The 22,845-nt window shown below is 48.0% G+C and overlaps 2 protein-coding genes across 4 annotated transcripts in view; one reads left to right on the top strand and one right to left on the bottom strand.

Moving 5' to 3' along the window:
- Positions 1 to 14,028, top strand: RLBP1 (retinaldehyde binding protein 1). 2 transcript variants are annotated; one of them, XM_053272739.1, is made up of 9 exons: positions 1 to 76; positions 558 to 649; positions 3,904 to 3,939; positions 5,048 to 5,176; positions 6,359 to 6,563; positions 8,983 to 9,161; positions 10,279 to 10,437; positions 11,639 to 11,749; positions 12,829 to 14,028. In XM_053272739.1, the coding sequence occupies exons 3-9, from the start codon at positions 3,928 to 3,930 to the stop codon at positions 12,985 to 12,987; spliced, it is 954 nt and encodes a 317-aa protein (XP_053128714.1). In that variant the 5' UTR covers positions 1 to 76; positions 558 to 649; positions 3,904 to 3,927; the 3' UTR covers positions 12,988 to 14,028. The 2 variants fall into 2 exon arrangements, with proteins under 2 accessions (XP_053128714.1, XP_053128713.1); XM_053272738.1 differs by lacking the exon at positions 1 to 76 and having other exon boundaries at positions 502 to 649.
- Positions 14,029 to 15,802: 1,774 nt separating this feature from the next.
- The window catches only part of ABHD2 (abhydrolase domain containing 2, acylglycerol lipase), a 41,395-nt gene continuing 34,352 nt past the window's right edge, over positions 15,803 to 22,845 (bottom strand). For both annotated transcript variants that reach the window (XM_053272542.1, XM_053272543.1), the window contains 2 exons: positions 22,047 to 22,131; positions 15,803 to 21,257 (listed from right to left, as the gene is read on the bottom strand). In XM_053272542.1, the coding sequence (XP_053128517.1) occupies positions 21,061 to 21,257; positions 22,047 to 22,131 (282 nt within the window). In that variant the 3' untranslated portion in view covers positions 15,803 to 21,060. The remainder of the gene's footprint in view (positions 21,258 to 22,046; positions 22,132 to 22,845) is intronic.

Raw genomic sequence — 22,845 nt, 5'->3', positions numbered from 1 at the left:
GAGCTAGAGAGACCAATGGCCGGACTCCGTATATGGCAGCTTCCTATGTTCCTAATTCTTACAACAGCCCTGAAAGGTAGACCACAGATTGCTCTCTGCCCTCCTTTCCCCCTCTCCTCTGCTGCTGTTCTGTGCTTTCTGCCACAGAACCATGCATGGGTATGAAGCCCAAAGCCGCAGAGTTGCTTCTTGCAGACTGTGGGGCAGGCTCCTGCCCCACTTCGCAGCCTCCCCTGTGCTCCCCACAGCCCTGCTTTCCAGGCTGCCTTGCGCTAATGAGCATGGCCCAGTTACACAATAAGAGGCTTTCATCCTTGGCTAATCGGGCCTAGGAACCCCTCGGCTCCCCGTGTGCTCCTGCGAGCCAAGAGGCCATTTGTTTACTCTCCCCCCCCAACTCCCCCCAGCTGCCTTTTGTAATTTTTTTAATGGGGTCCCTTGCCCAGTTTGTGCTGACCTAATTAAGAAGCAGTTGTGAGCAATGCCTTGTGATGGTTTAATCCCAGCCCGGTGACTCTACAAAGCTTTTGCCTGGTTTTCTTCTTGTTCCATTCTAGCCCTCCGTGGTTCGCGTGTGTGTCCGTTCTTTTGTCGCCCGGCTCTCTTTAGGATTGCACGCTGACTTTTTCGGACTTCTTTGGCTTCTCCGGTGAGTATCGGGAACTCTATTCAGATCGGATCTTCTAGATTCTGCCTCTCTCTGCCCGTTTCCACGGCTGGAAACACACCAGATGTCATTGCTTTGCTTTCAAACGCCTTGACATCGGGGCTACCCAACTTTGTCCCACCACCAACACTGGCTGTGGTTGGACTACAACTCCCATTCATCCCTGACCACACTGGCTTATCACCAGGGATGATGGGAACTGTAGTCCAGCAACCGCTGGAGGGCAGAAAAGTCCCCCAAAGGCTCACTGTCTAAAAAGAAAACAGGAGATAGATGCCAGCATCAGCCACTGGAGGGGTGCTGTGCTGGGGATGGATAGGGCCAGTTGCTCTCCCCCTGCTAAATATAAGAGATCCACCACTTTAAAAGGCGCCTCTTTGCTAAGTTAGAAGTGGTAAATATATGCATCTGATGAAAAGGAAAGGACTTTAGTCCACACAACCTGGCCATCCTTCAGGTGCCGTAAGACTTTACGCTGTGATTGTTAGTGCAGACAAAACCTAGGAACATAGGAAGCTTCTTTATAGCGTGTCAGACCATTGGTCCATCTAGCTCAGTATTGTCTTCACAGACTGGCAGTGGCTTCTCCAAGGGTGCAGGCAGGAGTCTCTCTCAGAACTATCTGGAGATGCTGCCAGGGAGGGAACTTGGAACCTTCTGTTCTTCCCAGTGTGGCTCCATCTCCTAAAGGGAATATCTTGCAGAGCTCACACATGGCGTCTCCCATTCAAATGCAAACCAAGGCAGACCCTGCTTAGCAAAGGGGGCCATGCATGCTTGCTACCACAAGACCAGCTCTCCTCCAATAACAGAGAGAGGAAGCTGCCTTATACCAAACCAGACCCTTGGCCCATCTAGCTCAGTACCTTCCACTGACTGGCAGTGGTGCTCCAGGTTTTCAGGCAGGAAAGTGTCTTGCTCCCAGTCTAAAGTTTACCTTTGCCTGCTCCAGTCTCGGACAGGAATCAACCTACAGGCAAAGCAGAGGCTCCACCACTGAGCTACGGCCTCATCCCCAAAGCAGCCCTTAAGAAAAGCTCAAGGCAATCGATGGGGCTGTTCGTTCCTCTCCCCAGTGGACCCTCGGAGTGAGGGAGATAATGAAGAAAATAGGGAGGGGTGGAGCTGGGTGGGGGGTCCTCAGGAGCTGGGGGCCCCAGGTTCTTTGAACCCATCCGCTCAGTTATAGCGACACACCCCTGCTCAAGGCTTTTGTTTAGCTATGCAGCTGGCAGTTTCCATGACATTTGCCTGCATCGGTGTTTTGATGCGATACGAAGCAAACGCTTCGTTCCCGACCACATCAGTAAGGGTTATAGTAGCATTTGAAAAACACAAGCTTTGAAAAGCTCTTAAAGCACCACTGCAAATTTGGCCACTGCAGGCCCAATGGTCAGGATAATAAAAGCATGAGAACACATGGAAAGCTGGCAGGATTGCAAGTCACCCGTTTTCCATCTCTAGGGGTGAAGGTCAAGTGTGCCGTCAAGTTGATTTTGACTCCTGGTGCCCACAGAGCCCTGTGGTGTCTTTGGCAGAATACAGAAGGGGTTTGACATTGCTTTCTCCCACGCAGAATGAGACGATGCCTTTCAGCATCTTCCTATATTGCTGCTTCCCGATAGTACCAGTGGGGATTTGAACCGGCAACCTTGAAGACCTTGTCAAAAACCACAATGCGCTCTCGTCCCCGCAGCTGGCTAATGTATGAAGACTCTAGGCCAGTGGTTCCCAACCAGATGTTGCTGAACGACAACTCCCAGCATCCCCAGCCATGATCGATTGCAGCTGGGGATGATGGGAGTTGTAGTTCAGCAACATCTGGAGGAACCCTGGTTGGGTGTAGTCTTCCAAATTGAGCTGCTATGGTCCAGCTGGTCCTCTAAAGCTAAAAGATTGAGCCATGATAAAAGCAGTGGGCTTCTACTGTTCTTCCCAGGGCGGCCCCATCGCCTAAGAGGAATGCCTTTCAGTGCTCACACATGTAGTCTCCCATTCAAATGCAAACCAGGGTGGGCCCTGCCTAGCAAAGGGGACCATTCATGCTTGCTGCCACAAGGCCAGCTCTCCTCTCTAAATACAGCTATGCCTCTTGAACGTCTCCTTGAGTGTCTTGCATTCTTGAGTTTGATGACTGGAAATCTGGATTATGTGGTTTTCATGTTGACTCCACAAACCAGGAGCTTCCTTGGAATTGGTGTTTTGCAAAAACCTACCATGAAATGCTTGACTAACAAGCAGAAGGTTGCCAGCTTGAATCCCCACTGGTACTATATCGGGCAGCAGCGATATAGGAAGATGCTGAAAGGCATCATCTCATCCTGTGCGGGAGGAGGCAATGGTCAACCATCATCATTATTAAAGACCCCTGCTTGAAACCTTGAAGAGGCACTCCCAGCCAGAGTTCAAAATGGACCAGTGGGCTGACTCAGTATAAAGCCGTTTCCTAGGTAACGCACACGGAGCGGTCAAATATCTCTCAACATGTTCTGTAGCTCAGGGCCAGAACGCCTGTTTTGCTCGCAGAAGGTCCCAGGTTCAATCCCTGGCAGCATCTCCAGGTAGGGCCGAGAAAGTCCTTGGAGAACAGCTGCCCGTCAGCATAGACAATACTGAGCAGCAGGATGGACCAAGGGTCTGGCTCAGCTTGCTGTGTTTTCTGTGATGTTGGATTACATCTCCCATCATCCCTAGTTACAAATGCCGGTGGCTGTTGTGGCTGGGGATGATGGGAGTTGTAGTCCAGCAACATCAGGAAAGCCAAAGTTGGGAGCCTCCAAGTCTCAGAGTTCTCCTACAGAACACTTTGCACAAACTACAATTCCTAGGAATTTTTTTTGGAGGGGGGGAGGCAGGCAGATGGGAGCTGTGAGAGTTCAACTAGCACAGGACTTTTTTCCACTCACTCCCAGGTTAGCGTGCATAGCAGTGCAGGATCAGACCTTAACAGCCTTCTGCCAACCAGATGGAATCTTTCGATCCAAAAAGCATTTCCCACCACATCAGCCTTTAGGGTCCTTGGGTGGAAGGAATTAAGGGCTAGGATTAATTATGTGCTGATAGAGGAAGAGGCAGGAACCCCTCTGAGAGCAAATCACATCCAGAAGCTCTTCTGAAGCTATAATTCAGGGCAATTGAGCTCAATAGGCAGACTCGGAGGAAGGCACGCAAATCCTTGGGGGGGCCATCTGCTTTCGGGCTGGTGTTAACGGGAGATTCTCCACGATTTCTTCCAGTGGCTGTGCAGATTAAGAGACAGCATGACTTCTGTGGTGAGTACCGGTGATCCTCCTCTGTTAGATTTCGTCTCTTTTCCTGGTTGCACGCTGGGTCAGAAGGACCGAAGATGAGCCCTGCTCATCCGGCCAGCGGTCTGTCTCTGGCTGCATGGCTTGGGCTGTCCAGCTGCTGCTGGACCTCAGATCCCACAAGCCCCAGCCACAATGGCCAGTGGTGGGAGTGGTAGCCCAGCAACAGCTGGATGGCCAAAGATGTGCAGCTGTGGTCTATCTAGTGCAAAATCATGAGAGGAGAGCTGGCCCGGTGGGAGCAAGCATGACGTGTCGCCTTTGCTAAGCAGGGTCCACGCTGGTTTGCATTTGAATGGGAGACTACATGTGTGAGCCCTGTGAGATATTTCCAGTCAGGGGATGGGGCAGCTTGGGGAAGAAAAGCATCAGAAGCTTCCGAATTCCCTCCCTGGCATCTCTAGACAGGGCTGAGAGAAACTCTTGCCTGGAACCTTAGAGAAGTTGCTGCCAGTCTGTGTAGACTGCACAGCATGCAAATGCTCTTCCCAGAGCGGCTCCATCCCCTGAGCGGAATACCTTACAGTTCTCACGGGTAGTTTCCCATTCAAATGCAAACCAGGGTGGACCCTGCTTAGCAAAGGGGACACGTGTGTGTGTGTGTGTGTGTGTGTGTGTGTGTGTGTGTGTGTGTGTTTGGAGTCTCCAGGAATAGCAGGTTGCAATTCTAGATACAATCACTAGGGGGAAAGCCCCAATGAAAAGCGGGTGGGGGGGCGGATTTCTTCTTAGTAAACGTGCATAGAATTGCAGGACGGATAGGCCATAGCTCAGTGGTGGAGAGCATTTGCCTTGAATGCGGAAGGTCACAGATTCAGTCCCTGGCAGCATCTCCAAGTAGGGCTGGGAGAGACTCCTGCCTGAAATCTTGGAGAGCTTCTGCCAGTCAGAGTAGACAATGCTGAGCGAGATGGACTAAGGGTCTGACTCAGTAGAAGGCAGCTTCCCATGTTCTACCACAGCCTGTGCTGCTGAGTGCCAAACAGGAGAGTAGCCTGGAATTTCTGTCTTTATCTGGTGGGAAATGGATTAAACAAAAGAGTTCATTCCCTCTTGTGGTTTCACCCTCCAGACAGGCACGTTCCGGATCGTTTCCGAAGAGGAGCAAGCCTTGCGGACCAAACTCGAGCGGCTGACCACCAAGGACCACGGCATCGTCTTTGGGAAGTGTGAGAAGATCCCTGCACACACCCTGCAAAAGGTGAGGGCCGCAAGACTGGGTAGGGTTGCCACCATCCAGGCCTGGCATCATCAATCTTCAACTCTTGAAAGCAGACCTGGAGATTTTTAGTGCCTTGGTATTATGCAAAAGGGAGTAGGAATCTCCAGGAATTGATTCCTGGGCCTTGGATGGACTAAGCTAGGGCTTCTCAGTCCAAGTCTGTCAGACTACAACTCCCATCACCCCTAGCCATGAAGGCCATTGTGGATGGGAATGATGGGCGTTATAGTCTGACAACATCCAGCAACCCAACTTTGTGAAGTCCTAGGCTACCCTTTTTCATGGGGACATTAGGAAGCTGCCTTCTACAGAGTCAGGTCATTGGTCCATCTTGCTCAGTGTTCTCTACACAGACTGGCAGCGGCTTCTCCAGTGTGGCAGGCAGGAGTCTCTCCCAGCACTATCTTGGAGATGCTGCCAGGGAGAGAACTTGGAACCTTCCACATGCAAGCAGGCAGATGCTCTTCCCAGAGTGGCCCCCTCCCCTAAGGGGAAGATCTTCCAGTACTCACATAGGTCGCCTCCCATCCAAATGCAAACCAGGGCAGACACTGCTTAACAAAGGGGGACAATTCATGCTTGCTGCCACAAGGCCAGCTCTCCTCCCTTTGTCACTGCTACATCGGTTGGAACTGTCCTCCTAACCTAGCAGCCGGCAATGATCTTCTCCAAAGAGGCTGCCTCTGGCCAGATGGAGAGATCCCGATATTGTTGAGGATGATACTGGAAAGGGCTAAAACAACAGAAGGGGTGTCAGGTTGTAGCCTTGCCAGTGTGAGAAGTGGAGGCCTGGGCTACTTGCATAGTGAAATGAGGGGGTCAAGAGCAGATTCCCAAGCTAACAGAAAGTCAGTCTTTATTATCATCTTTGACCAATAACACATCTAAAACCATACAAAATTGTAAACATGTCTCTACCTCCCCACGCCCAGCTGCCTGGTAAGATGGCCTCCTCCTATCCCTGCATGGTGGTTTCCAAAGACAACAGTTTTCCCGGGAACTCTCCCACCACAAAAGTTACTGTATGACCTCGGACCTACCTTACAGGGTTGTTGTGAGAATAAAATGTTGGCAAGAAGGAGAACAGGCAAGTTTCCCTGCACTCTTTGGAAGAAGGGGGAGATTGAGATGAAATCAAATGTCTCTCCCGCTCCCCTAAAGGCCAAGGACGAGCTGAATGAGACTCCCGAGAAGCGCGAGCTAGCCGTGAAGGAGCTCCGGGAGCTGGTTCAAGAGAGAGCCCGTGGAGGAGAGGACATCTGCAAGGCGGTGGCGGAGAAAGTGAAGGATAAAGACGAAGCCTTCTTCCTCCGTTTCATCCGTGCCCGCAAATTTGATGTCAGCCGGGCTTATGATCTGATTAAAGGTGAGGATTTCTGTTCCAACGCCCCTGCTTTGCTCCTGCCTACAATTGTTTTGAAGAGGTTGATTGAAAAATAAAATAAAGTACAGTCGCCACGCTTGGCTCTGTTCTAAGGCTCCTTTTATTTGCAGTTTGGGTTGTAACAAGCCCGTAATTGACAGCATTGGCCGCGGAGACCAGGAACAAGAGAGTCTGTTGTTGGGAGAGGAATTTTGCCCATTTTAAACATGTTTGCAGGCCAAGTTTCCTCATTTCACGCCTGAGAGCTCTTAACAGGGGAGGCAGAGCAGGGTCCAGGGCTGCTGGCAGAAGAAAAGACCGGGTCAATCTTCCCTGCTGACAGGAGAGAAGGAGAGACCCAGAATACAAAAACTGAATTTCAGCGCGGGGAGAAATTTTCTGAAATGAGAATTCCAGAGCGGGCAGAAATGAAGGTTGCCATAGTCAAGCTTCTCAAATCCAGGTGGCCTAATTTGCATATTATGCAAATTATCTGCATATTATGCAAATTATCTGCATATTGTGCAAATTATGCAGCAACTAATTTGCATTTTATGTATTTATTTCTTTGATAGATTTGTATACTTTCCCCTCCTTCTCTGCCCTCCCATGTGATTGGATCCAGAGTAAAATCCAGGCAATCTGGGCAGTGCATTTGAAATCCATGTAAATCCGGGTGGAATTTAGCAGCCAGGGGGAGGAGTGAAAATCCGGGGGCGGCCCTAAATTCCAGGGGACATGGCAACCCTAGGAAAAATGCAGAGGGGTAGCAGGTGGGAAGCAATCGGCTCAGCCCTCAAAGTCCTGAAATAAGATTTAAGCACTCCAGACAACTTCTAGAAGTGCTCTGGGAAGAGCATGAAAATTAGTGGCAAAGTTGTGGTGCCAATACAGTATGGCATAGTGGTTAGAGCACTGGGTGTGGATCAGATACAATTTGGACCAGGGTGAGTCAGGTTTTTATTCGCACTTGGATGTGAAACTCATTGAGAAAACTTGGAGAAACCCATTGCTGCTTCAGAGGATATTTTTGGCAAGAAACTGATATGGAGGTAAAGGATTTGATTTATCTCTGTATTAGAAAGCAATACAGTAGGCCTGCTCAACTTTGCCCCCCCATCTGTTTTTGGACTACAACTCCCATAATCCCCAGCCCCAAGGGACAGGGGTTACGGGAGCTGTAGGCCAACATCTGCAGGAGGGCTGAAGCTGAGCAGGCCCTGCAATATGGAGTTAAAAGGATTTACAGATTTGTACAATGATTAATGTGTGTCTTTGACCTGGGCATTAAAATGCACAGACTGTAATTGGAACCAGCCCAGTGACCAGTGAAAGCAGGGGCTTCCAATTCTGGAACCTCAGAGAATGTTGGATTACAACTCCCATCATCCCCAGATGCAATGGATGATGGGAGTTGTTGTCCAACACCAGCTGCTGAACTAACCTCCAAGTTAAAGCTTTAAAGTGGATTAAGCTATCAATTTAAACTCGCAGCTCTAATCCAACCCCATTCACCCCCTGCTTTAAAAAACATAGGAAGCTGCCTTATATTGAGTCAGACTATTGGTCCATCTAGCTCAGTATTGTCTGTACTGACTGGCAGCAGCTCTCCAAGCTTTCAGGCAGGGGTCTTTCCCAGCCCTACCTGGAGATGCTGCCAGGGATTGAACCTGTGACCTTCTGCATTCAAGACAGATGCTTAACCACTGAGCTAAAACCCCATCCCCTAAAGGCAATATTATCTTACCTTAGAGAGTGCCATCTGCTGTGTGATCCCCACCTCACGTTAAGGTCATCTGAGGAGGCCCGTCTCCAGTTACCACCGGTATGTCTGGTGGTGACTCAGAGGCGAGCCTTCTCTGTGGCTGCTCCCGGGCTGTGGAATGCGCTCTCTGCAGAAATCCGTAATTTGAACTCTTTATTGGCTTTTAGGAGAGCCCTTAAAACCTATCTGTTTGGCCTGGCCTTCCAGGGTTTTTAAACTGTTGCAAAGGGTTTTTTAATGTTGTAACCTGGCTTTACAGGGTTATTGAAATTGTTTTCATTGTTTAATTGTTGTTTGATGGTGTTTTTATAATCTTGGGTTTAATTGTTAATTGATTTTAACGGTTTTGTTTTAATTTAAACTGCCCTGAGCCATTTTGGAGGGACAGTATAGAGATTGAATGAATGAATGAATGAATGAATAAATACCTAAATATCTTACGACAGCGCTCATGTGTAATCACCCATCCAAATGCAAACCAAGGAAAACCCTGCTGAGCAAGGGGAAACTTTTCCTCCATTCCTGCCCCCCCCCCATCTTATCAGACTGGATTTGATTTGCTGTGCAGACTGTCAATCTAGCATTTACTATGAAGTGAAAGCAAATACTGTCACACTTCCCCCAGTCTTAGCATTGCCTCTCTCTTCCTAATTCCAGGCTATGTCAACTTCCGGCAGCAGTACCCAGAGCTTTTCGAAAACCTGACCCCGGAGGCCGTGCGAAGCACCATAGAGGCCGGCTACCCGGGCATCCTCTCCAACAGGGACAAATACGGGCGGGTAGTGCTGCTCTTTAACATTGAGAACTGGGACTACGAGGAGATCACTTTTGATGAGGTCAGCAGCTTACAGAAGAGGCCTTCTCTACATTGCAAAATGCATACGGAACTTAGGGAGCTGCCATATACTGAGTCAGACCATTGTTCTGTCTAGTTCAGTATTGTCTTCACAGGCTGGCAGCGGCTTCTCCAGGGTTAGGAGATGAGAGCTGATCTTACGGTAGCAAGCATGATTTGTCCTCTTAGCTAAGCAGGGTCTGCCCTGGTTGCATATGAATGAGAGACTAGAAGTGTGAGCACCATGAGATATTCCCCACAGGGGCTGGAGCTGCTATTCTGGGAAGAGCAGAAGGTCTCAGGTTCCCTCCCTGGCCGCATCTCCAAGATGGGGTTGAAGAGATTCCTGCCTGAAATCTTGGAGAAGCTGCTACCAGTCTGTGCAGCCATTACTGAGTTAGACCATCCAATGGTCTGACTCAGTATATGGCAGCATCCTACGTTCCTAAGGTTACAGGCTGGAGTCTCTCTCAGCCCTATCTTGGAGGTGCCAGGGAGGGAACTTGGAACCTTCTGCCTGCAAGCAAGCGGGTGCTCTTCCCAGAGTGGCCCCAACTGCTAAGGGGAATATCTTACACTGCTCACCCATGTAGTCTCCCATTCAAATGCAAACCAGGGTGGACCCTGCTTAATAAAGGGGTCCACCCCTTTCCTTAACAAGCATGACTTGGCTTGCTACCACAAGGCCAGCTCTTCTCCAAATGGCATATTTGAAAAGCAGAGAGCCTTAAAGACCCATCTTTTTTGCCTGGCTTGTAATGATATTTAGTTTAAATTTTAATCTAGTTTAAATGCATTTTTGATTTTTATGGTTTTACAATGTGCTTTTTGTTTTAATGTAAACTGCCCTGAGCCACTTTAGGAAGGACGGTATATAAACTGATTGATTGACTGATTGAATATTTCCCAGCCCAGAAGTGCCCCCAAATAAGGCCATTAAAAAGTTAAAGTATCCCAACCATTTCTTTCATGGTTCCAACGAGACCAAGGATTCTGGGTCGGAATGTGTGGAGGCCAGTTGTCTAAGTGTGTCCCAGGCCCAGAGAAGTTCTGCTTGGGCACTCTTGGGCCACGTTTCACCCTCCCGTTCATTTGTGGCTCCGTCTTTTCTGACCCAGACCCTCCGCGCCTACTGCGTGATCTTGGAGAAGCTGCTTGAGAATGAGGAGACCCAGATCAACGGCTTCTGCATCGTCGAAAACTTCAAGGGCTTCACGATGCAGCAGGCCTCTGGCATCAAGCCGTCGGAACTGAAGAAAATGGTGGACATGCTGCAGGTGAGAACCAGGATGCAGCAGGGGCAGGTGGTGTCCATCGCGGAAGGAGCAACACAGTGTCAAAGCTGCAAGAACGGAAAAAGCTCAGCCATGGGCAGATGGGAGGAGGGGTGTGTATTTCGGGCTTAGGAGAGAACATAAGAACATAACATAAGAACAACCTGCTGGATCAGGCCCAAGAAAGCCCATCTAGTCCAGCATCCTGTTTCACACAGTGGCCCACCAGATGCCTCTTGGAGCCCACAGGCAGGAGCTGAGGGCATGCCCTCTCTCCTGCTGTTCCTCCCCTGCAACTGGTACTCAGAGGCATCCTGCCTCCGAGGCTGGAGGTGACCTATAGCCCTCCAACTAGTAGCCGTTGATAGACCTCTCCTCCATGAAGTTATCCAAGCCCCTCTTCAAGCCATCCAGGTTGTTGGCTGTCACCACATTTCGTGGCAGAGGATTCCACAAGTTGATTATGCGTTGTGTGAAAAAGTACCTCTGTTTGTTGGTCTTAAGTTTCCTGGCAATTAGTTTCATGGGATGGCCCCTGGTTCTAGTGGGATGGGAGAGAGAGAAGAATTTCTCTCTCTCCACTTTCTCCACTCCATGCATGATTTTATAGACATCTATCATGTCTCCTGGTGGTCGCCTTTTTTCTAAACTAAGTAGCCCCAGGAGTTGTAGCCTTTCCTCATAAGAAAGACCTAGAGAGCAAACCACACATGACATAGGAACAAAAGCAGCTGCCTTCTACTGAGTCAGACCCTTGGTCCATCTAGCTCAGTATCGTCTACACTGATTGGCAATGGATCTCCAAGGCTTCAGGTTGGAGTCTTTCCCAGCTAGATGCTGTTGGGGATTGAACTGGTCTGGTCTTGTGGTAGGAAGCCTGACTTGTCCCCTTAGCTAAGCAGGGTCTGCCCTGGTTGCATATGAATGGGAGACTTGATGTGTGAGCACTGCAGGATATTCCCCTCAGGGGATGAAGCTGCTCTGGGAAGAGCAGAAGGTTCCAAGTTCCCTCCCTGGCGGCATCTCCAAGACAGGGCTGAGAGAGATTCCTGCCTGCAACCTTGGAGAAGCCGCTGCCAGTCTGTGAAGACAATACTGAGCTAGATAGACCAATGGTTTGATTCAGTATATGGCAGTTTCCTATGTTCCTAAACTGGCATCTTGTGGCTGGTTGTGTTAACACATCTGCCTTTGGCATCCCCAGGATTCTTTCCCGGCTCGCTTCAAGGCCGTCCACTTCATCCATCAGCCTTGGTACTTCACCACAACCTACAACGTGGTCAAACCTTTCCTGAAGAACAAGCTCTTGGAAAGGGTGAGTGCGTAAGTAAGATGGAAGATGCACAGCAGGATGAAGTCATCCCAGCAAGGGAAGGAAGCACAGCCATCGTAGGTTTGAACTTAGAGCAAGACATTGCTACGGAGAACACATAACCGTGCTTTATTGCCTCTTTCTCTCTCCCTGGTAATGCCTTCTACTGAGTCAGACCTTTATTTATCTAATCTGTAAACTAACAGTCACCTAATGGTGCAGTGGGGAAGTAACTTGCCTAGGGAGCAAGAGGTTGCTGGTTCGAATCCCCACTGGTAGGTTCCTCAGACTATGGGAAACACCGATATTGGACAGCAGTGCTATAGGAAGATGCTGAAAGGCATCATCTCATACTGCGTGGGAGGAGGCAATGGTCAACCCCTCCTGTATTCTACCAAAGACAACCATAGGGCTCTGTGGTCACCAGGAGTCGACACCGACTCAACCGCACACTTTACTAACATACATACATAATGTGGAGTATATTATATAATATGTGTATAGAGATATAGCTATAATAAATAAAAATAATAATTAATAATAATAAAAATTATTAACCACCCCATAACAAATTGTTCTCTGGGTGGCTTACAACACAATATTAAAACATGAGATAAAAACACACACCACACATTAAATCATTACAGACCAACCACCACCACCACCACCACCACCACCGGGGTGTGTGTGGAGAGAAAACACAACACACAATTTAAAAATACATTTTAAAGAATTAGTTCGAATCAGACAAAAAATTAAAATGTAGATATATAGATACACACACATCTATGCTCCACATAGGATCAAAGGCTTGAGAGAACAGAAGAGAGTCACATGACTCTGAAAGGCAGTGGGTGAGGACAGAGAGAGTGATCAACCCTGGGTTCGAACATTCCAAAGTCTTGGGGCCACAACGGAAGAGGCCCTGTCCCACTTCTTGGTTCCTTGAACAAACCTAGCGATGAATGTGTGTGATATACCAAAACCAGAGTTGTGAAGGAAGGAAGGAGAGTGTGTGAGTGTGTGTGTGCGAGAGAGAGAGATTGAGATTCATCCTTTCTCCCCTTTCCTCACGCACTTAGGTCTTTGTGCATGGAGAGGAACTGGAAGGCTTCTACCAAGAGATCGATGCCGACATCTTGCCCGCAGATTTTGGGGGCAATCTGCCTAAATACAATGGCAAAGACACTGCCGAGAAACTCTTCGGGCCCCGGATCGACGCCGAAGACACAGCTCTCTAAGCATAAAGCAAAATTTGCAGCTGCAGCAGCCCAGTGTAGAAGGTAGAGTCAGAGGTGGCCATGATCCAACCCAGCCATCCTTTAAAATGTAGCCTTGGTTGGAATGATCTGATAGGATCGTAATCTCTGGGTGTTCATCTTCACATGTATTCCTCACCCCTCTGGTCACCGGACAGGCAGTGGATCCTAGGAAAGTCCTGGTGACTCCAGATCTCAGGAAGAACCTTTTCTCCTTTTATCCCCTCCCCAGTAAGAGCATAAAGTGAAAGAGAGATCCTTCAATAAAGGCTTCTAAAGAGGTCATGGCACTGCCCATCTTGCTCAGTTTGAAAAGGAGCGTCCACATAGCCCAACCACTGATAAAGTGCCTTCTTCCTTTGTGTTTAACTGGTTGGTCTTACTAGTAACAAGGCAGTGTGAAAACATAGGAATGTAAGAAGCTGCCTTCTACTGAGTCAGATCCTTAGTCCATCTAGCTCAGTATGGTCTGCACTGCCTGGCAACAGCTCCCCAGCGTTTCAGACAGGAGTCTTTCCCAGCCCTACCTGGAGATGCTGCTGCCACCCTGGGACTCAACCCAGGACCTTGTTCGTGAAAAGCAGATGCTGTGCTGCTGAGCTATGAATGCTCCCGATGAGCCCATGAAGCTGCCTTCTACCGAGTCAAACCATGGGTCCATCTAGCTCAGTCTTGTCTACTCTGACTGGCAGCAGCTCTTCAGGGTTTCAGACAGGCGTCTCCCCAGATGCTGCCAGGGATCGTGCCTGGGACCACCTGCATGCAAAGCAGATGTGCTACCACTTTAGCTCCATCATATGGCCACCCACAGTGAAGTCTTTTAGAGCTCCCCATAGCAAATGGTCTTGGAGTGGGCGACGAAGGAAGGCAGGGAGGAATAGAAAGAGAAAGCTGCCACTATTCCGTCCTTGTCACATTGTGAATGGCATGGCCAGAGTCCATCACCTCTGGAATTTGCCTCATGCCAAAAAGGGGGTGATTTCGATGCTAATGCCAAGAAATAAAACTCATCCAAACAGCAGAGACATTGGGCTTCCTTTGTGTTTGCCGCTGGGGAAAGCATCAGGCACCAGAGCTGGGTGGACTCTTGAGTTTAAGAAATGCCGTGCTTGTAAAGAAGCTGGATTCTGCAGGAATTGCACATATTCCCACCGTTTATTTGCTGTTGCTACCAGCCAAGGCAGGTAGCAGACTGCAATAGGAAGGATGCAGCCAAGCTGTGTTTCCATGGTTACGGTTTCCTAGGGACGGTATCTCAAACTGAAGATCTGGTCTCATACCCTCTGGGCGTGAACATCGTGGGCGGGGTCTTCACCTTTTGGAGTTCAGTCGGAGCTAGCTACCACACCCACAACCAGCCCTGTAAACTAAAGGGTTGTTTGTGGGGTTTTTGCTTTAACCAACCTGTATTGCATCTGAGGCGGGTGGTTCCTTCAAGACCATCTGCCCCCAAACAGCTGTTCAGCCAGGCTGGCACCAGTCCCTGGAAATTTTAGGAACATAGGAAGCTGCCATAGACTGAGTCAGACCATCGGTCTATCTAGCTCAGTATTGTCTACCCAGATTGGCAGCGGCTTCTCCAAGGTTACAGGCCGGAGTCTCTCTCAGCCCTACCTGGAAATGCTGCCAGGGATTGAACCTGGCACCTTCTGCATTGAAGCGGATCCTCTGTCACTAAGTTAAAGCTCCATCCCCTAGGAAGCTGCTGTCTACCGAGTCAGACTCTTGGGCCATCTAGTGCAGTATTGTCTACACTGACTGGCAGCAGCTCTCCAAAGCAGATACATTCCCAGCCCTATCTGGAGATGCTGCCAAGGACTGAACCTGGGACCTTGTGCATGCAAATGAGATGCTCTACCACTGAGCTACGGGCCCCATCCCCTTCACTAATCCCTCTGCCACGTCCTCAATTTTTAGCCACACAATGGCTCATTGCAATTCTTAAGCAGGGATCTTCACAGCGGGGCGTGTTGCCATATGGTCCCTTGACCACTTGATCCACACAAGCTGCATTTGGGGTCTATATTCCCTCGTTACTTGTGCCGCTAACCCAAGCAATGGCGAGCCAAAGTGGAGGCAGTTCTTGGCTCCCCTGGTTCCACGGAATTCACTCGACTCCGACCTCCCGGCCATGGCTTCCCTCCCTGCTAAATACCAGCCCTGTTGGACTGGCAAAGCAAACCCGCAGGGGTCCTCTCTGAACTGGAAAGCGCTCAGAGAGGCCTACAAGAGGCCCATTCATAGGACCACTGGCTCCCACTCAAGTCAAACAGGATGCCGGCTCTGAAGTGGTGGAGGGAACGGAGCCTTTCTAGACAGAGCAGGGGTGGGGTGGGGTGGGGTTGGGGGGGCTTGTGTCAGCCACCCACATCAGCCGGTTCCCCCTACCCCAAAACACAAGAGTCCATACAGAGCAGGGAATGCGGGTGGGATCAGATATCCGTTTGTTCCCCCTTTGTGCTGATCTCATCCATTTCGAGTCAAGGAAAATTCTTGAGATTAGAATCTTGCATACACACACACACACACACACACCGCTCTGAGCCATTTTGGAAGGGCAGTATATCAATCAATCAATCAATCAAATAAATAAATAAATGGTAGTTATTTTACAACTAATAAATTTACTAATTTTGTGAGCTGCCTTGAGCAGTATTGCACTGGATGGGAGAGATGTATTTTCAAAGGGATTTGGCCAGAAAAATATATCATGTAAAACATGGCAATGATCCCCATATTTGGAATTAATTACTTCTTGTAGAAAAAAACACACAACAAGGAACACATTACAAACTCATTCTGAACTTAATTTGTTCTTTATTTTATAAGCAAAGAAATTCCATTGAATCAAAAGATAACAAAATTACTCTGTTTCGCAATGACTTCTGTTTATCACACACAGAAGAACACACACACACACAAATTAAAAAAAAAAAGATCAAGGACACACTTGTAGAACTTTTTAAACATCAGCAGATTTAGAAAAATTGCATTGCTAGTTGCAAACCTTCATCCCAATAGTGACCGGCTCCTGAGAGCTTGATAAAGAACCGGCAGCTACGAGAGTCACTTGTACACATGAAACCTTTTCAGGGCAGCATTTTTATATCCAAAGGAATTAGGAATGTGGAAGTGATGGTTTCCAAGATGTCTATTTGGAAGCAAAAATTGAAGAAGAAGAGGAAAAAAAAATGGAGTTCAAGAGACAAGTTAAAAACAAAACACCAAGAACCCACACTCAACTCACTCTGATAAGGCAGCTGCAGTGACAAAAATCAAAGAGTGCACAGGTATAGGTCTAGCTTCCTGAGGTATTGGGAGATCCCTCTGCTTGAGTATGTTCAGGAGAAAAAGGGAGTTTCTCTTTAAAGTTGTGCTTCCTTAAATCGGGAGAAAGACTACCCAAGAACCAATCTATGGATTCCTCACTGAACACAAAATAGTTCAAGGCAGCTGCAATAGAACCCGCCTGGGAGGGCACAGACTCGTGTGTATTGAACATTAGACTGATAAACCTTGACAGCAGATTCAGTTCTTAGGATTCCCAGTTCACGGTAGCCACTCGAATACACACTGGTGCTCAATAAGCGATGATTTTACTAGCCACTGATATGGAAAATTTCGCCTCCGGCTGGTAAGGCTGTTTACCCAAGCCGAGAGGCTGCCACTTACAGCAAAATAAGAATAGTTATTATGCCAAATGATAAAAGCCCCATTTCAGGAATGGATGGTCTCAGCACACTGAGGAGCTAAAGGGAAGTTTCCTGCACACAGGAAATAGGTTGCTCTCCTCTGGTTGCAAACATAAAACAAAAGGTATATAAAATGAGGGGTGCCAGTCTCGGCCCTGGCTTAGTTAATGCTGCCCTTTCATGGTTGTGCCCTTTGATGTAACCAGCAAAAAGAACCGAACACCAGATGCTTAAATGAGATACAGTACAGTTCAATAAAAACAGAATTTGTTTCCCCCCATTCCACGCAGATTATTCCCTCTCACTTTGCCATGCGACCACGCCAAAGGCCCCTCAAGGCAAAAAGCGGACTTAATGGACATAATTCCAGGCGGGAATGTGTGTAAATGGGGCAATAGAATGGGTGTGTGTTTGTGTGCGCGCGAGCAGAGTGGACAGACACGACCAACTCCAGCAGCATTGCATGTTGCCCTCAATTTCAGTGGAGACCTTGCGCTTTCAGGACCGCGGCCAATGAAAAAAACAAACCTTGCCTTCTGCCCCAGTTTAGACCATCTGCATTAAATGCACCTGGTGTGCCGTTAAGACCAATGCACAGCACCCAGCAGTTGGCTATGAGGTTTGTGGAAGGAGGGCTGGAGGTGTCTCTCAACACAGCTCCCCACCCACACCTTGGCTATTACTGTTGCTGCTATGACTACTAATAGAACTTGCCAAGTCTTCATGAAAAGAGATTTTCCTATGATAAAATCCTAGCAGCTCTGTTCTGTACACAAACCTGGCCAGCAATCAGTGGCGCTTACCTCGAGAGGATGCATTTCAAAGGAAACCACTTCGCTTTATCTGCATTTATACTGGGAGATAATCCCTGGACGATAAGGATGTATCGATTTTTACAACAGGGATATATCCAGGGCTTCCCCAAAGGAAAGGAGTTTGTTTTTTAAAAGAAAACAAATACTTCCATGGAGACCCAGGGATGGGGGGGGGGAGGATTGAAAGTGGCCTCCACATGGCAGATGTGACATAAACCCTTCCCGAGAATGATTCTGACTGCACAAAGCAAAAAACAACATGTCAACTGATGTCGTTTCCCCAAACAAAAGTGCTAACAGAAGTCTGATTTACTGTTTTTTTGCTTTTTGTTTTAAAGTGCCCGTAGCTTCCTTGCTGGTTTGTTTCCAAATACTACTAAGTTACTTATTCGTCCTGCTTCCCATGTGGAACTGAAGACAGTCCAAGTGCAGTTATAGTTTGAGGACGCCTAACATCCTGACTTCACTGGAAAAAAGTTTGTGACATGATACACACACCTCTGACTAGCCATGACGACGACGTTTGGACTCTCCCTAAACAGCTCCACTTGGGAAAGGTGCAAAAAGGTTGCACTTCATGGAGCCAGGAATAAAAAAGGGGGGGGCAGTTTGACGGAGCAGTGCACATTCACCCTAATTCAAAACCAGTTTCTTCCTTGAAAAGGCTGCACTGTAGGTGCAATGCAATGTAATCCCTGAGTAGAGAAGCTCAAGAATGCCTGAATATGAACACTGAAGTGCTATCCAAAAGTGGGCCTCAGCCCCTTTTCTCATTCACACACAAAAACCCAGTCTGCAGCTGCGGTCCCCCCAACAGCAAGTGACACCCAGAGACCCACCTTCTGCTGCGGGAGGGGAAGCTTGGATTTGCAAGGGAACCAGCCGTTTCAGTCAGACTGCCGTTCACTTGCTCGCTTTGAATGCAACAACAACAACAAAAAAGAAGCTCCGATCCAGGAAGAGACATTATTTCTTGCGTGCTCAAGGAAGTCATACAACAACTGCTCACCAAAGCAACTGGTACTGGAGAGACAAAGTTGCTCTTCCCAGGAAACCTTCCTCTTAAGACCTCCACTTCCTATCTGGTGTTATGCCAACTTTGGCAGAAAGGCTGCGGGCTCAAAGAAGGCAAACTAATGGGCCTGTTCTCATGACCAGTCGGGATCCCAGACCTGCGTGTGTTGGCAAAAATCGAGGCAGGATGACAGGAAAGTGATTAGGTGGTAGCCCCAACCTGGGCAGGGATGGCGTGGCTGACTGACATCGCTTACCCGGCACTGTGTTGAGGGTGAAAGAAAAGCACACCCCGCGCATGCTACTCAGATTGCGGCTAGCAGGCACACACTTTCCTATCTCCCTACCCCTAGGCACGACCGTTTCTTGGGAGTGTGGATGAGGCTTGGAGCCTGGCTGGACACTTCTCCTACCCAGCCACTGGTCATGAGAACAGGCTTAATATGTAGGAGATTACATTTATATGTGGGCTTAATCGGAAGAGAAAGGCCACACTTTCATATAGCTTGCCTTTCAATGTTTAAACCCACTGCAAGACCAAAAAGTCACATTCCCTCCCATTTCATACACTATAGCAGCTTACATTTAAATACCTTCCTCTTCTCCTGCTCAAGCATGAGAGAGAGCCTCTTCTGGAATGATTGTTGCAGCTGTACAAAGGTTTAGTGCCCTGAATGTTGAGTTGGGGTTACTTATGTGTGCAACACCAAAGAATGGCATGGAATAGACTGAGGAACAACGTAAGAAGCCTGCTTCTGCTGGTTTGCTTTAAGAGGCAGAAGCACGCCGGCCACATCTTGCTATCCTTTGGCTTGGTCAGGCCTTCCTTCTATCTGAGGGACAGAACTTGAATTTCTTCACTAGAAAGACAGTGGTGGAGTCAGATGGTTTGGGGAACAGGCCAAAGTTTGTTGGACTAAGGCAAACTGAAGGAGTTTGATTCCTGACATGAGAACATACACCTTTGCAACTGAAGCTATTATTGCTCAATTAAAAAAGAAAATCCCACCAATGAACACCCCTCTGAATTTCAGAGACTGGTCTGGAAAAACGCATGGCAGAGAATTTGCGTTTTTTAAAAAAAAGGTTTCCGAGTCATGTAAAAGTAGACCCACTGTGTAAAAACAAACCTACCCCACAATTAAAGTGCCTAGAAGGAAAGGAAAACATTGAAATGCAACCTTAACCAATATGGACATTTGTGATGTGAGAACTCTGCTATAAGAACAGAGGTGAAAGAGACTGCAAGGCTGGAACGGGGAGCCAACAGTACTGAAGGGAAAGGAAGGGGAAATGAAACAGAGACTGACCACTGAGTCCCACTGTCTTGATAAGGGTTTTTGTTTTCAAATTTGAGGCGATCTGGTTCTGCTGTGTGGTAGCAAAGAGACTGTATCTCCTCCATCTTGCTCACCCTAAAACAATGCTTGTCAATTTTCTGTTGCTGTCCTATGCTGAAAGATTTACAGTGAAAAGCATCCGAATGCCCCTTTGGAGGTCTAAAGTTGTCCTACTGGACCCCAGTAACTATAGAAGCTTTTAACAATACAGCAGTTTTGTTTCTTAGAAATCCAGGGTTTTAGACAGTCTCCAACTCCTCCAAGGCAAGTAAAGTCATGGCAGCTGAAACAGCCATTCAAGGCTTTAAAAGTTAGGTTAATTTTTTTGAAGTGACATCCTGGCAAGGGATGGAAGAGGTTAAAAATGAATTTCATGAAAAGCATATGGACATTGTATTTTCCCCATCCCTCACACACAGTTCCTAAGAGCATATATATAGATTCACTATGAAGTCCTCTAAAGGAAAAATCCCAAACTACTCACAGGCTGATAGTAACTGGCTTTGATTCAGAGACCATATTTAAAAGGCCAGGGTTAAGAGCACACACAAGACGTCAAAATGAAATTCCTTACGTTAGAAAAGGCAAGTATCACAAGGCGACTAATTAGAAAGGGAAAGATCCCTCTCCCCCTCGTGAAGGGACAGAATTCTGGAAGGTCGGAATTCCGACATCTTGTCCCTCACTTGGTGGGCAGCCATGTTGAGGACTTGCAAAAGTGAACTGCTGGTTTTTTCTACGGATTGATATAAACTTCTCCCTATGCTGGGGATGGGGAAGAATGCAACCACAAAGAGAACGGAACTCCCAACTCACATCACCGACAGTCAGACATGTTCTGCAAAGCCAGAAGAGTTTTTCTGATCAGTGAAAGCACGAGGACGTGGTCCAGAGACCTGGAATATCTTCATTCAGAAGATGTTCTGTTGCTGCACTGGTTTCAGAACCTGGAAGCCAGCAACAGGCAGCAACCCGCCAACATGGTTCTTGAAGCGCAAAGGGGCACCTTGTGCACATTCAGACATACTCAAGGTTGCGCAACACCAGGCACTGGCCCCCTCGGTTGTACCTCTGCTTTGGCATGAGACATTGTGGTCAAATCCCCAGGTTCAACACGTTTAGGCCTGGAGAAGCAGGGGGAAGAAGTAAATTGTTCCAGAAGACAGGGAGAAGGTGAAAAGTCTTTGGGACTGTTTATTCTTGGCCAGATGACGATTGTTCTGTATCGGAGCACTGAGATTTGTTCCTCTCCCACTGGCAGATGGCATTGGCGTACTGCACCACAAGCTTATCCATCCAGGTGAGGGGCTCAGGGACGAGGACTGCCCCCTCAAAGAAGCCCAGGTGACCTCCATGCAGTGGCAAAACAAACATGACGTTCTCCCGCTTTTCTGCATGGATGAAAAACAAAGTTTATCATCAGACTAGAATAATTTGGCATCTTACCAGAGCATAATACTTCATTTGGTGATGAAGTGAGAGCCCAGCTTTGAGGGAAAGAGACTAGGGATGTGCACGGAACCACAGACAGCCGGTTCAACGGCGGGGAGCAGGGAGGGTGCTCTTCCTCACCACCACAGCCACATTAACTCTGCGGGCGCTGTCTGCAGGATTGCTGGCATGGGGCAGCAGGGCAGCCTCTTATTGCCCTGCACCAGCAATCTTGCAGACAGCGTCGGTGGGGGAAATGTGACCAGGGTGAGGTGGGGGGGGAAGGAAGTACCCTCCCTGCTCCTTAAAAGGTAACTCCATCCCAATGCCAAACCACTGGACCTTCGAACTGGTTCGGAGGTCCACAAAAGGGCCTCCGAACCGGTTTGTGCACATCCCTAAAAGAGACCAGAAAGGACTCACCCTCTGGGCTAGGACACATACTTGGCATCAAGCCAACAGTACCTCCCACTGCTCCTCCCGGAAGCCACGACACGTGGCCAAAACCATGAGTTACAGGTCTGCTGGAGAAAGGGCTACACTAGCGGGCTCCATGTACCCCCAAGATTATCTGTTGGTTATCACAGTATTATATCAGTGCCTTGCAGGCTGCTTCAAATCTAGAGCTTTCTTCCTTTTGACAGAAGATTGCGAGCTGAGTTGATGCAGTGCCATGAGTATTGGGGATACAGGAAACAATATGTTGACTGAGGATAAAGCTTGACTTGACTTAGTGATTTTTGACTGACCTGAAAGGGCTCTTGGGATTGATAAGAGACTATCATGCACCAAAGGGTCATCAGCAGCGTTAACCAGAAGCAATGGAACAAAGATCTGTGTAAGAAAAGGAGCAGACAAAGAAGAGTTATGGGTCAACTTGGGTTTCTCAACAGGATAAGACATCCATTCACAACTCACTTACTGAGTGTCACACCTTGCAATGGCCCTGACCTGCAGAAACAATATAGTCCCAATTACACACATTTAACTCTTTGGTGGGGAAGCTCTTTAGTGTTTGATTATAGCTTTCCAAGAGCTATGATCCAGAGCATCTTGTTAAAAAGGCATTCTGACGAGGGTCATGGACTGCAGGCAGGACTATGTGCACTCTCCCTGGCACACTTCAGCCAATGCTTTTGCATTTGGAAAAGCATCCAGGCATTCATATACAGCGGCATGACTTTCGTATGCAACAGGTAACCTCTGCTAATAGGGAATGTGCCGTTATCTTTTCTATAGTTGCTTCAGGGCTACGGAACACGCTCCCTGTCAAAGGAAGAGCTGCACAATCTCTAATGGCCTTTTGAAGACACATCTGTTCAGTCAGGCTTTTAGTTAATTTTAAACTTGATTTAATTTTCATTAAATTAAATCAAGTTTTAATCATCGGTTTTATCTGCTGATTTAAAAGTTTATAGATACTTTAACTCATTATAAACCACCTTGAGACCTCATTATAGGGGGCACAGAAAAATAAATAAAATAAAGACCAAGCCCAGAGGCAGGGAGCTTGCTTGTCAAGCCTCAGCTGGGTAGGACAAGCATGTT

Source organism: Hemicordylus capensis, chromosome 10, assembly GCF_027244095.1.
Source record: "Hemicordylus capensis ecotype Gifberg chromosome 10, rHemCap1.1.pri, whole genome shotgun sequence".
In the NCBI taxonomy this organism is placed as follows: domain Eukaryota; kingdom Metazoa; phylum Chordata; class Lepidosauria; order Squamata; family Cordylidae; genus Hemicordylus; species Hemicordylus capensis.
Note: the sequence above shows the minus strand (reverse complement) of the source record. Positions and strands in the feature narration are given on the sequence as shown.